General features: G+C 56.7%; 1 protein-coding gene across 1 annotated transcript in view; it reads right to left on the reverse strand.

Annotated features, from left to right (window-relative positions):
- The window catches only part of CASTOR2 (cytosolic arginine sensor for mTORC1 subunit 2), a 47,455-nt gene that overhangs the window by 14,737 nt on the left and 18,095 nt on the right, over positions 1-14,623 (reverse strand). Inside the window, exon 2 of the mRNA XM_036280469.1 lies at positions 206-276. Within this exon, the coding sequence (XP_036136362.1) occupies positions 206-276 (71 nt within the window). The remainder of the gene's footprint in view (positions 1-205; positions 277-14,623) is intronic.

Genomic DNA, 14,623 nt, shown 5'->3' on the forward strand with positions numbered 1-14,623 from the left:
CCTTCCCAGGGCAGTCTCACGAGTGGAGAGAGGGCGGGGCCACGAGTGGAGAGAGGGCGGGGCCATCAGCCAGACGCAGGGAGCGAAGACAGACTGTCTACTGACTGTCTAAGTCACCAGCAGTGGTAGGAACGGGAGGCGGGCAGCCAGCACTGACCGAGGGCCCGGCCCGGCCAAAGCCCCCCGGAGAGAAGCACTCACTCACCCAGGAAGCCCTCCTCATCGACAATGATGGTGTAGTCCTCCGGCGTCTCGGTCAGACTGAAGAACTTGCACCTGGTGGGTGGACGGACAGACACAGGACACCTCGTTAGTTCTGTATTAGTCCTGGCAGGACACTGCTGACCCAGCAGATGACTCGGTTTACCCAGCGCTCTGACCCCAGGCTGCTGGTGACCTCCAGTAAGCTGCTTATCTCTCTCTCCACTCCTCCCCGTTCTGACTCAGGTCTCGAGAGACCTAGAGATGGTGCTTGCCCCCTCTTTGGGGACCCCTGAGTTGGCCAGCCTCCAGGATCCCATATGGGCCCATGGGTCTCAGATCCCACTTTTTCAGGGAGGAAGTGGCGGAAGGGCAGCCCTGGCAGGGGTCATGCAAATGGACTGTCTTCTCCATGGGCCCCTGTCACGGCCCTGCTGCCCCCACTGTCCTGGCCCCCTCCTCAGCAACTGGAGAGCTCTCATGGTCATTTAAGTCCTAATTCACATCACCCAAATGACAGCCCAGCCTTCAGCGTACTTCTCTGCATGACAGGTGTGGCCGTCAACGCCAGTTTCAGGACCAGGGTCCCTGAACTGCCACATGTCCCCTTTGGCAATGCTGCTGAGCCTGGGTGTATGATGCTCGCCGCCCCCACCCCTAAGGACCATCCATTTCCCAAGGCCAGGGACTGGCAATCATTCTGTCCCTCTTTCTCGTCCCTGCTGGTCTGGGCCCTAAGCACGCTCTTGGTGCCGGCGAATACGCTGGGCTCCGTGTCCAGGCTTTCCATCACGGGGTGGGGGCTCACCACCCCCAGTGCCTGTCTCTGTCCCCCATACAGCCAGAATGACCCCCAGAACACTCCGGGCGCAGCTGCAGGGAGAGACGGCCACAAGCAGCGGCTGCAGGAAACGTGGTCATTTATCTGGCATTGCTGCTCTGAGCGTGAGGCCCGGCAGGGCTCCGTGCCCAGTGTGTAAAACCCATCCGTCCCCAGAGCCGTGACAGAAACAGGCCCAACAAGCGGCCGGCAAGGGCCCGAGGGTCACTCCTATAGCGAGAATAGAGAGGGACCCCGAAGGGGTGCAGGGCACCAGGCAGCCGTGTCCTCGGGTCCCTCCTCCTGGTCCTCCTCTCCGCCGGCCGCCCTGCGGCCCCAAAGCCTCGACGGAGCCTCTGCGGCACCTTTCACCGTAGCCTGCCCATTTCACCAGGAACGAGCGCTGAACGGGCAGGACGCAAACTGACACCGCCCTTCGGAAAGCAGTGTGGCAGTTTCTTACGAAGTTCAACACACACCAACCACATGAATCAGCAATCCCCCCCTGGAAATTAACTCAGCAGAATGAAAACCCACGTGCACACAGACCTGCCTGCAAAGGGTTACAGCCTCTGTGTGCGACACCCCAAAGTGAAACAACCCGTGTCCTCCCTTCAGCCAGAGCATGGGATGGACCGCGGCACATCCACACCATGGCACACAGTCGGCAACTAAACGGAACGAGGTGCTGACGGGTGCCGTAACGTGGACGAATCTCAAAGGCATTTTTGCTGAGTTCAAGCTAGACTCAAATGGAATCACATATATGATTCCATCTATGTGACATCTGGAAGAAGCAAAACTGTAAGTGCAGAGAGCAGATTCGTGGTTGCCAGAGGTTGGGCTGGGGTTGACTTTGGAAGGGAACCCGGAAAGTCTTGGGGTGATGGCAGTGTTTGGTATCTTGACTGTTGTGGTGGTCACAGGATTGGATAGGTTTGTCAAAACTCAAAGAACTGCACCTAAAAGATGCATTTTACTGCATGCAGAGTATACCTCAGTGAACCTGACTTTAAAGGAAATCCTCGTGCCGGCGTCATAAACAAGGTGGCATTTATTCTCTTCCCCTCTGACATCCCCCTCAACCTACAGCACACACTCCTCCACTTCCCTCAGCACTTTGGTTTTCAAATGACATCTCTGTCCCTGCCTGCCCACATCCAATTTGCAACTACTGCCTAGACAAATGAAATCTATACTTGCTCAGGACAACGGCAAATTATCACCTTAGTGAGTGGCGATCACTGGTCTGGCCTGGCTCCTGCCTGGGGACTCCTGTGCACTCAGAACGAGCCTCGGAGGCCCCCCATCACCGCCTGCCAGGGCAGGAGCTCGCGGGCGGGGGCGTGGCCACCCAGCATCCGAGAGCCCCGTGAAGGCAAACAGATGTGGCATTTGCTCCCAATGCCCTCCCGGCTAGGAGGGACACTCCAGAAATAGACCATATAAATCACCCCGGAGGCACAAACAGCCGCAGAAGGCAGCACCGGCCTGTGTAACTGGGGTATAAATACGACCCTATGTGACCGTCTCACCCTTCAAGACCCAGCGTAGGCGTCTTTGGGGTAGAACCTTTTGGCACCAGCCACCTCCTCTCCCTCACCTCCCAACACAGGGGTGGCTACTCCCTTGACAACCTATAGTCTTACACGGGGTCTACAGGAGGGTGTCAAGGCCACGGTGGGCTGCTGGGCTGCTGGTGCATCACAAGTCCAGGGAGTTCCTTCAGCTCCCAGTGCCGGGGAAACATGCTGAGCGTGGGCCAGCAGACAACGGGAGCCCCTGAGCTTGCCGGGTCCTTCCACAACCCGTTATGAACACTGGTTTCCCCAGCAGACCATGAACTCTCACAGGAAGGGCCACGGGGTTGCTGCACGCACACCTGGGATGAACAGTGGCCGGGTACAGAATCAACACTCATTGTCTGATGAGCACAAGCGTGGACTGTAGCCACATACCTACCTCCAAAGCCACAGAAGCCCCGAACGGAACAAGCCGTGCTTACCCCGATGTAGCACTGCCCTGCCTTACCCCCCTCTGGGAGACACTGGAGTCTCTAGTCCCAACTCTGTGCTCTCTAATGAGTCACAGCTAAATCCACACCCCAGACGCCAGGCCCCCGCTGTTTGTGGCCTCTCTGTACTTGGTCCACAAGGAGCTGAAAGAGGACCCAAACCCAGCATCAGCCGCCTGTCAGGAAACCTGAGGAGGAGAGCTGCTTGCCCTCTACGTGCCCCCGTGGTACTTAGGAACAGGATGACACAACAGGAGGGGGAGCAGCCTGGGGGAGCAGGACGACGACCGTGGCCCTGGAGTCGAGAGGCCTGGGTTGCAGTCGGCACCGGGCACATGGGCCCTGGGCTGCCTCATTCCTCTGGCCAATGAGGGGCAGCTTCCGGGAGGACCAGCTCCCACCCAACTCCAGCTGGGACAGGGCATGGAGACACAATTCCAGAACCACTGAATGTCCACTGAATGTCTGGAAAATACCTTTCAAGGGGAAGCAAAACACCCAGCCAGCTCCAGTCAGAACCCAAGACAGACCTGCTGCCTAGGGAATGGGGCGGGCGGTGATCACAGCTCTGGGGCGAGGGCTCCTTCGTTCCACAGCCTGTGTGAGGAGTGCCCGTGGGGCTGGCAGCACACAACCTGGGCCACTGTGTGTGGCGGCTACTTGGCAGGTCCTGCAGGAGCAGTCAGGCAGATGGGAAACAAAACTCTGCAGCTCTGACCGATGACGGAGGGGGACTGGGGCACAGCAGCTTGGGGGAGGAGAGCCCGGGCTCACTGTGGTTCAGGACACACCCCAAGAATCACACAAGTCCCGTCTAGGGGTACCAATGAATCCCTGGGCTCCGTGAATGGGGCACGGGTACAGGAAGCCCCTGTTTGTTCAGAGCCTCTTGGCCAACACTGAGCACGCCCAGAGGAGCTGAGGGGACCCTACACTGTGCCCCTTGGGCCTGGGGAAAGATTCCGGCCACCACCTTTAAATCCCTGTGGTTACTGTGGACCATGGGATGAAAGGACTGTTGCTGCCTATGGCTGTGTGATCTTAAGCAAGTTACCTAACCTCTCTGTGCCCCGGTTTCCTCACGTGTACAGTGGGGACGTTAACAGTACCTGCCTACTGCACAGGGTTGCTGTTGAAGAATAAACGATGAATACCCAACAGTAAGCACTCAGTATGGTGGCTATTCCTTCTTCGTGGGCAGACGGAGCGGAAGGGGGGCAGCAGGGGGGCCAGACCATGTTCTGAGTAAAGAAAAGGCCGAAAGCCAGTGTGCTGTCAGTTCCCTGAGGAGCCGGCCCCAGGCGGACAGGCTGCACGGTGACGCTGCCTCGACGGGGAGGGTGGATTAAGCTGAGTCTCTGAGTCTGTGAACACCTGGTTCCTACACACTGATCCCAAGCAACAAGCTTTGGTCGAAAAGTCTCCATTTACCTCTCCAGCACCTCAGCTCCCACCAGGCAGCCAGCAGAATAAAACTGCTTTATGACGAAGAGACGGGCCCAGCCTGACACGGCCAGGGAATCTGTGTTGGAGCCAAACCCGCAGCCCAGGCCCGGCCCTGATGCCCGACACACCACACTGAGGCCTCGGTGAGTCCAGGAACAGGGACTGTCCAGATCACCAGGTGGGTGGCCTGACAGATCGCCATTAGGTGGAAGCTCCTATCAGTACCGCCCTGCCTTGTCCATTCCCCACTGGCTGTGCTCACTTCCTCTGGGTTCCTGACACCACAAAGGCCCTGCACATAGTCAGGGCTCAGCCAAGGTGGCCAGTGCGTGCATCACAGTACCCGGGAGTCTGGGAAACGGGAGCTAGTTGTGTGGGGCCGAGGCCTGCTTCCTGTAGGTAGGGTCCCAGTGTCCTGTGCCAGCCAGACGCTGCCGAGGTCACCTGCCAGCCCCTCAAAGAACAAGTGCAGACCTTTGCAGTCACAGCCTGACCAGCGGCGTTGAAACAAGGGCTGAGAACAGGCTCCCAGCACGTTCCAGCGGCCAGTTTACAAGCCGTTCTTGTGTTTTCGTTCCAGCAGGGCCCCCGAATGCCCATGAGCCGTTCTGAATGTCAGCACCGGCCTGGAAAGCCGGGAGTCTTTCTCACAAAGTGCAGCCCGTTCAGTCTGGAACCAGGGAGGTTTAGCCACATCCTCCTCTGCAGGGCGTCACAGCAGGACACGGAGGGGCCCGGTCCGACCTGCTCCGAAGACCACCCCCCCTGCACCGCTGGCCCCGAGGCCGCTTTTCTGCGGTGCTGGCCTTTTACGATGCACCACGAGTGACCACGTGCTTCGGGCCCCGTCAGGGTGCTGGCCTCGCGTCCGGGCTCTTCCTCCCAGAGCGTGGCGCGTGTCAGCCTTTGTTCTCCGAACCAGCGGCAGTGTCCTCATCGGTTCCTCCTGGGTCCTCCATAGGTCTCAACGTTACTTACATTTTATTCCCACCGTCTTCAACAACTACCCGCGGCCGTTTCAGACTGCAGTTAGAAAGGAAGCCCCGCGCTGGTGCTGTGATTTGAAGGGCGATCCTGAAGGGGAAGCTCTTTTCCGTTATGACAGAAAAGAAACCTGCTTATGTCACGGCGACTAGGAGAATCAGACAGTGTGGGCAACGACGCTTGCAAATGCCAGGGGACTTGCACAGGCAGGCCTGCACAAAGGGGTGGGCAGGCCTGGAGAAATTAGCAGGGTGTGGATAAAGCTCCCGAGACCCCAGGCAACAGACGAAAGCAGTGGCTAGATCATTCAGTCACTCAGCAAACTAGTCAGACACGCTCAGGTGCTGGGGACACACCTCAAATAAGACGACTGGAGTTTCATGTGGTGGTGGTGGGGATACATAAAATAGTGGGTCCGATGACGGTACGTCCTACGGAGCAAATAGAAAACTGCAGGGAGGGCCAGGGCTGGCAGCACAGGGGTTTACACTTTAAAAACGAAGCAGGAAATGGTGGCCAGGGGAGGGGGCGCGGAGCGATTGCTGAATGGACAGAGTTTCAGTTTGAAAAGATGAAGTTCTGGAGATGGATGGTGGCCATGGTTACACAAACAACTGAATGTACTTAATGCCACTGAGCTGTACACTTAAAAATGGTTAAGATGGTAAAATCTGTGTTACGTATACTTGGGTATAATAAAAAAATAAGTCGGGAAGGGAAGGTCCCCACAAAACCTGTAGGAGGAGGAAGCACGTGGCTCCCAGGCAGGCCAGGGGAAGAGCCACACAGAGCCCCGAGGCGGGCCAACGCTGGACTGCAGAGGACAGAACGGCTGAGGGGTGGGGACGGGGAATGACAATGCCATCAGAGGTAAGGGGGAGGGCCGATGCCTGGCCACCGTGAGGACGGGGTGAGGCGCTGAGACCAGTTAGGAGGCCATCCTTCCAGGAGCTGGCAGGAGCTCGAGGTGGTTTGGACCAGGCTGCCAGTGGGAGGCGTGGGCCCGTTTGTGGCCAGGAAATAATATTCAACAAATTGGGGGAGAAACATGAGGCCGAGGCAGGGAACTGCCTTCCACAGCCAGTGTGCTGGCGCAGGCACCAGGGGGGAGGTGCGGGGGCTGGACTGGCAGAATGGACTCACCTTTAAATACGGCCCCAACTGCTTTAGTCCTTCTCTCTGCGGAGCCCTGGGGCAGGCGGGACAGGGGCTGCGGGGCGGATAGGGGCTGCAGGGCCGCCCTTGCCCTGGCCCAGTGGCCTGGGGCAAGCCGGGCGGGGCGGAAGGGTCCTGGCCCAGGCAGGGATACAGCCGGGAAGGCAGACTCTCGCTTTGGGAACACATCCCCAAGTGGAGGGCACACACGAGGCCAGGACTGGCAGTCTCCTTTCTTCCTTGGGAAGCTGAGGTGGAAAAGATCCCAGTGTGGATCCTGGCTTTACCACCTACCCAAGACGGGGCTGGAACAGCTCACTGGTCCTCAATTCGCCCCAGGTTCCTTCCCTGTGAAAGAGGTTTGGAAACACCTCCCTGCAGTGTAGGACTGAAGGAGGCAGTGAACATACGTGGATGTGCTTGAGGCTGCTGACATGTGGTCCCTCGGTGAGGGGATGGAGCGCAGGCCGGGAAGGCGGGGAACTGGATGTCCCTGGCAGCGTTCCTGCCCCGAGTGCTCAGGCCTTGAAGCCGGGGCATACCTTCTGCTGGTGGGCTCTTGGCTTCTCTGTTCAGTGATCTCTGCCTGGTTTCCGAGCTCCCATTCCTGAGACCCCCACCCCGTCCCTCACCAGAAGCACGGCTGGTCTCTCGAGGGCCAAGGAGCCCAGCGCTTCGGCCCCAGTGCTCCCATACCCGCAGGCCGTGCCCCGTCTTTCTCCTCCAGGCCCCCCGCGCCTCGTACGGGACTTGGCACAGGGTCTGTGCACAGCCAGCGCTGAGGGAATGTGTGGTATTACCAGTCAGTGTTTTTCAGACAGGAACACTGCTGCTCAGCTAGGTTAAGGCAGCTGCTGCCTCGGGTCCACCAGGCAATTTCTTTCTTCTTTTTAATCCTCACCTGAGGACATTTTTGCATTTATCTTCAGATAGAGCAGGAGGGAGAGAGAGAGAGAGAGAAACATCGATGTGAGAGAGACACATCGAGTGGTCGCCACCCACACGACCCCAACGGGGGCCGGGGACAAATTGCAACTGAAGTACGTGCCCTTAGTGGGAACCGAACCCGGGACTCTCTGGTCCGCGGGCTGACGCTCTAACCACTGAGCCAAACTGGCCAGGGCAGGCGGTGCAATTTCTAAGGTGAAGTGCCCGCAGGCAGAGTCCCTAGGACTCCGCTCTTCCCGGTGAGCCTTCTCACATGTGTGTAAGGGGGACACGGACAAGAGAAGTTACACAGCCTGTTCCCAGTAACAAACACCTGGCCACACCCCAGGGGCCCCTCACTGGAAGAGGAGGGGAGCGGTGACAAGGACATCATCCAATAGTCAAAGTGAACATTCTAGGATGACTTGCAAAAATATGAAAGAATCTCAGCAACGTCAGAGAAGATAGAAAAGTCCCCAAATATTATATACACCACAGTACTCTTTTTAGAGTTAAAAGCAGCTTAAAAAAAAAACCCACCACCACCAACCAGCAACTGTACGGTGCTGTGTAGCTGCAGCATAATTACATGAAAAGGAAGCAAAGGCATGAAGAACACTGGTTCCCCTGGGCGTGGGTGGAGGCCAGGAGACCTCCAGTTAATCGCAGGGCATTGTCTAGATCCTCTTTCTGTTCTGATTACGTTATTACTACTATTATTATTATTATTTAGTTTTTTATCCTCACCCAAGGACATTTTTGCATTTATCCTCAGATAGAGCGGGAGGAAGAGAGAGAGAGAAACATCGATGTGAGAGAGACACATCGAGTGGCTGCCACCCACATGACCCCAACCCGGGCTGGGGACGAACTGCAACCAAGGTACATGCCCTTAGCGGGAACCGAACTCAGGTCTCTCTGGTCGTAGGCCGATGCTCTAACTGCTGACCCAAACCGGCCAGGGCTGTTCTGATTACATTATTAACACCGACTAGTCAGATAAACGAGTAAGGCGGCCATTTCAGAGACGCTTGCCGAGTAAGGGTCATGAAGCAGAGCGGAGGGCCCCTAGAGCAGAGGAGAGACTGTGTTCTGGGACCCTGATCAGGCAGAAGTTTGAGCAGCAGGTGAATGGGCGTGGGGTCCAGCAGAAGGGCATGGAGGACCCAGCCATGGAGCTGGAGCCGGGGCAGGCTGCTGGGCAAAAACGGGTGTAGGAACTTCAGCAAACGAGCAGCCAGAGGAGGTGGCCTGATGGGTCCAGGTGTCAGAATCGGGCAAGAGTCCAGGATGAATGGGACGGACTGGTCCGAGGCTACCATCCCCGCCACCGGGTCATTCATTTGCCTTTGGCCAGCTCCACAGGTGTATCTTCACCCTTCAACTTGGTTCCCACAGTTCAGCCTCTACTTGACCCTCGGATGGGGCTGCGGTCATGGTTCATGCTCGGCAAAAGCACAGCTTTGGAGTCATGGCTGGGTTGGAGTCCCAGTGATGGTATCAGCCCTGTGGCCTCAGACATTTACACAGCCCCGGGCTGGCCTCCCCCTCACAGTCACCGCCAGGGGGCGGTCGGCCTCCCTCTAGATAAAGGCGCCAGGCACACACGGATGCCCCGGCAGCACCAGTTTCTTTCCTTCCTTTTGGATAATGGCTCTGATGTTCCCCTGGTTTTCTTCTGACATAACTGGAGCTTATCCCACTTCCGGATCTGCATTCTATGGCGAGGACACCCCCCCCCCCATCCTTCCAGGGGGGCAAACAGCTTTTGGTCAGTATGCTGAAGACAGTCCTCTAACGCAATCTGTAGTCCTCGTCCCCCTACCCACGTCCCCGACACTGTTAACTGGGAACCGACAGTCCTAGAGGGCTGCTATTACAGGACTTTGGAGCCCAGCTGGGGTACTGCATGGAGTTGTTGTCCTGTTGCCTGGTAACTCCAAGTGCCCCTAGCTCCTGGGTCACCTGAGTGCCTTTCATCTGCGGCCTCTCCAATTCTGCACTGGCTTTGGGGTAGGGTGTCCTGAGTGGCCCCCTTGGCTGACCCCAATCCTTAGATAACCCCTCTCCAGCTGTCTGTCTGTCCTCCTCAGCAATGACCTCCAGCTCAGAAATCTCCACCGGGTCTGGCTCCTGCCCCACCTCCCGCAGGAGCTGCTCAACCCGGCTCATGTCTCCGGGTTGGGCATGATCTGAACCTCAACCTGCTACTGCAGTTTCCTAACATATAGGCCAAGGGAGAGACCCCCCCCCCCAAAAAAAAAGCCTCTGCTTCTTCATCCATCTTGGCCCCTCTCTCTGGCCTCAGAAAAACAGTAAGCAAGAGGCAACCTTCCTTCTCCTTCTCCACTCTCATGGCGCCTCACTCATGCTTGGCTTCCTCGTCTTAGTGACAAACAGGCTCAAGTTTCCTCCATCCTAAAAAAAGTTTCCTTCATCCCCATCTCCTCAGGCCACGGCCTTCGTCCCTTCCCTCTACCACCACACAGGCCTCCAGCTGGTCTTCACCAACCCTCCGTTTCCACTGTCCGGCCTCAACCCTCCATCCGATCCTGCTCAGCTCCCCAATGACCTCCGCCAGCCAAACCCGCCAGCCTCTTCCCTCCTGTCCGACTTATTGGCTGGGCCCCACATGGCTGACCACAGCCTTCCCCTGGACACTAGGACCTACGACATGGCTTCCTCCAGCTTCTGACACTGACAGTCCTCTTTTGTTTCCTGTACGACTTCTCCCCATGTAGGTGGCTCTCAGGGGGCCTCACATGACACCCTCCCTCCAATCTCACTGGGTTCCAGCCACGGTGACCCAGGCTTTCTCCCCAAGCTTCCAACCTGCACTTTTCTGCCTACACTGGCTGGAACGATCTTGGACTCATTTCTCACCTCCACCCTCTGAGAGAGGAAGGGTTCATCCTCATTTCACAGATGAGGAAACTGAGGACAACACCTGTCAGATAACAGACTGCAGCTCTGCCCTCATCCTGAGGGGATGGACCATAATTGCACACCACTCACTCTGAAAACCCACTGCTGTCGCTCTGGGCTTGGCCTGCAGCTGACCACCAGGGTAGAGCCAAGGCCTGGGGCTGCCCCTACCCTGGGGCCGAGAGGCTGAGTCATCTCAGAGAACATTCTCATTTCCAGTTGCTGTGGCCAGCTAACACTGGAAACCCGATCTGTTTACTCTCAGATTCCTAACGCAGCCGAGCTCGGCCCTCACATGGGCCTCTCCTAGGGCATCCTGGGCGACAAGCCCCTGCCAGTCAGAGCCCTGTTCCAACAACAGATCTGAAACAGGAGGGGGAAGGGGACTTGGGGAGGGCCATTTCCAAGTAAACTCGTCCAGCAAATCCACTCTGAGATTTCCGATTTATGAACCAGATAAATGAGTAGAGGGAAAAGAACTGCAAGAGTTTGTTTAATCTGTGAACAGTTTACCACAGATTCTGCATCAAAACCACAAAAGGGGACCTTTCTGGAAGCACCCAGACAGGAAGGCGGAGCACAGGGAGGCCTGACATCAAGGCGGGAGACCACTGTGTGTTGCCTCCTCCAGATGGCTACCCAGCCTCAACTTGCATTCCCCCAGGGAAGGGGAGCTCACTCCTTTGCAAAGGAATTCGTTCCTTCCTGGGTCAGCTTATTTCTAGAAACTCTATCAATGTAGACTCTTTTCCTTTATTGATTTTAGAGAGAAAGGGAGAGGGAGAGAGAGATAGAAACATCGATGAGAGAGAACATCGATGGGCCGCCTCCTGAATGCCCCTCAGCAGGGATCGGGCCCACAACCTGGGCATGTGCCTGACTGGGAATCGAACCAGTGACCTCTTAGTGTATGGGTCGATGCTCAACCACTGAGCCACACCAGCTGGGCAATGTAGCCTCTTTTTAACTGACACCTCGCTACTCTTAACTCTGCCCATCAGGGACCCGTGGATATTTGCTCCAGCTGGTAAAACAACAGGGCAGGAGTACAGCAGGACCATACTCTTCCCACAAGGGGAACAGGGCTTATGGGCAAAACCACTGCATAAAACCCAGCTCTTTACTGCTCAAAGCACCGGTTCTCAACCTTGGCTGCACACGAAACTCCCCTGGTGAACTCTAAAAAGTACCTAGTGGGCCTGCTGCGGGTGCATGGCTAATGCTGGAGAACCAGAGAGACTGCGGGGCCAGCCTCCCTTGCCAGATGCCTGGGTCTTCCTGGCTAGGAGAGGCTCCTGGCAAGCTGCTTAACCTGGGGCTTTAGTACAGTGAATCTGCCACCATATTCTGGTGGCCCACCCTGGATAGATGGCTAACTGCAGGGCAGTTCTTATTTAAGAAGCCTGTTTGCCCCGTGAGGCCTGAGTCCGAGGCACCTAGCCCCACCCCCAGCAATGTCAGCACCCAGGGTGGTCTGTTTAAGCTGGACACAGCAATGCTTGTTCACCTTAATGCCAGCAGGGAGATGACGGGGGGGACCAACCTTCTTGGTTTGTCTTGGACTGTCCTGGTGTTGGCACCCAAAACAGGCAGAATCACATGGAGGCAACCGACCCGCGACAGCGCAGGAGAGGGGGTGGTGGCTGGGAGCGGCTGGTGGGGAGGCTTCTGGAACCCTGGGAACTTCTCTTCCAGGTCTTGCCTGGGTGCTGGTTCCCCGGGTCTGGCCAGTCTGTGGGACTCATGGGCTGCACATGTACAGCCCGTGCACGTCCCATGGGCTGCTGCCTCCTTCCTGTCCTCTTTGGGTCTTCTCTGTCACAGTCGAGCAGACACGCTGGGTGGTCCGCTTGGGTGGCCATATGGCTCACACCCCACGATGGGCCTCAGGGTCCCCAGAACAAGGGTTTGAGGGGCAAGAGTTGGTGATGTGAAGACAGATGAGAAGAAAGGATACGCAACCATCCCCTTGGCGATACTCCACTTGCTGGGCCAGTGCGGAGCGGCGGCCCCTGAGTTGCACACATCATTTTGGGCCAGAAATGCTTTTCATGAGATCAAGTCTGGGCTTGCATCATTATTTCTCCGAGATAACATTCCCCCACCCTCCAAAAACGTTTTATTTAAAGCTCTGGCATAATTTACCATAATAAAACATACAGATCTTGAGTGTACGGTTTGATGAGTTTTGACAAATGTACACCCCCATTTCACCACCACCCCGGTCGAGATATTGAACGTTCCCTTCAGGGCAGTCTTCTCTGTCCCTGTCCCATCAGCCCCGACACCCAGTGAGCTGGGCCCCTGCTCCAGCGCCTCCCGTCACGGGCTCAGTGTGCTTGTTCTACGGCTTCAGGGCCATGGCGAGTGCAGCATTCTGTGCCTCGCTTCCATTGTTCCGTGTATTGATTTTGATATTAATCGTTTCACTCTATGCACTGTAGTTGTTTTTATTGATGAACAGACGTGTATGTTTCTATATATTCATAATGTATTATAACGTATTTATCCCTTCTCTTGTTGACGACATTTGGTTGTTTTTAGTTTTTGGCTACCATGAACATCCTTCTTAAAAATATCTCCTGGCTGGTTTCCTGTGCCCTCAATTCCTGTAATTCCACAAAAGCAGCTCAAGCTTGCCCCACAGAACTGCTTGCACACCTCAGCCCATCCTCGCTGGCCTGAGCCCCGCCCTCTCCCGGGGAGGGTCCTGTGGCCAGACTTTCCAACACCTTGTGCCCAGGCGAGTCCCTGCTGAGATGGGACGAGAACCTCCGGGACGGCCTGGCAATACGGCACATGAAGCACTTACGGCCTGCTGTGGGAAGGCTGTGACACAAGGAACGGCTTGGACAGGGAGCAGCATGAGCCTCCCGTGGGTGGGGTGTCCAGAGGGCGCAGGGAGGGACGTGTGAGCGGAGGCCTGGAGGGAGAGGTCAGGCAGGGGAGACTCCTAACCCGAGGACGAGAAATATTCCACGGCAGTGTGGCCGAATCGTCCACAGCCATGTAAAGGTTGAGTATCTTCTACACTTTGTCATGCGCCGCTGAGTGGAAAAAAGCAAGCCCAGAAGATGACACACAGCCAGATGCCCTTTTCAGATATACACATGGGACAAACCATTCGTGAAGTCAAGGAGAACAGGAGCCGGAGTGGACAGCAGGGACCATCATGTCATGGTCGCCGTGGGGGTGCTGTTACTCAAAGAATAAACAAAAGGAAAGTTAGAGCAGGATCAATAAGTATGTCACAAACCAAGGATGAAGAAGAATCCATTTCTGTGCGCCTGACATCCATTAAAAACAAAAAGGCTCTGAATTGTTCTTGCAACGGACTACTCTGGCCGTGTAGGGGACAGCTGGTTCTGCACCTCGCAGAGGATCCTACTGATCTCTGCACGCCCGTCTGCTCCTGCTTGGGCCCATCTTCTCCCAGGTGGGGGAAGCTGGGCTCGGCCGCCATCCGCTGTGGTCCAAGGGGACCGCAGGGGATGCTGGGACGCAGGACCCAGGAACTGAAGCCGTGGCTGTGGTCGTGTCAGCACAGATGCGGCCTCCAGCGCCAGTGCCCCCCGGCTGGGAGCCAGGATGGTCAGGAGCGCCAAGAGCAGCCGTGCCCAGCCGCCACGCCGTACCAAGTCAGCAGTACCTGTCTGAGCGCCCGCAGGACGGAGAGCTGTGTTTTCCCAGGGGTCCCAGGGACAGAAAACAGAAGGGGGTGGGAAGGAGGACGGGAGGAGGAGTCAATCAAGGGAGAGCCTGGAAATGTCTAGAACGGGGGGCTACAGCCCAAAGGCCTGCACAATACTCGGCGAAAGAACCAGGAGTAAGACAGGCTTTCTACGTTAAACACCCAGGGACACTCATCTGCACCAGGGAACGTGCAGCCTCTCAGTCCATTTCCCTTCCTTGCCCTTTTGGGAAAGAATGTAGGGAGAAACCGGCTGGTCAAAGTGTGATGACATATGGGCCTGGTACCTGGTCTCAGTGTGGGGGGCGCCGGGAGTGGAAGGAACTGCGGCTGCCAGGGGCGGGGGGTGGCTCTCTCCCGCTGAAATGAGGGCAGCTGCCACTTAGCTCTGATAAGCTGCTGCCATGTGGGTCCTGGATGGCAAGAGCTTCCAATTTTTCAAGGAAAAATGGAAATCCAG

This window comes from Molossus molossus, unplaced genomic scaffold (assembly GCF_014108415.1).
Source record: "Molossus molossus isolate mMolMol1 unplaced genomic scaffold, mMolMol1.p scaffold_m16_p_3, whole genome shotgun sequence".
NCBI lineage: Eukaryota > Metazoa > Chordata > Mammalia > Chiroptera > Molossidae > Molossus > Molossus molossus.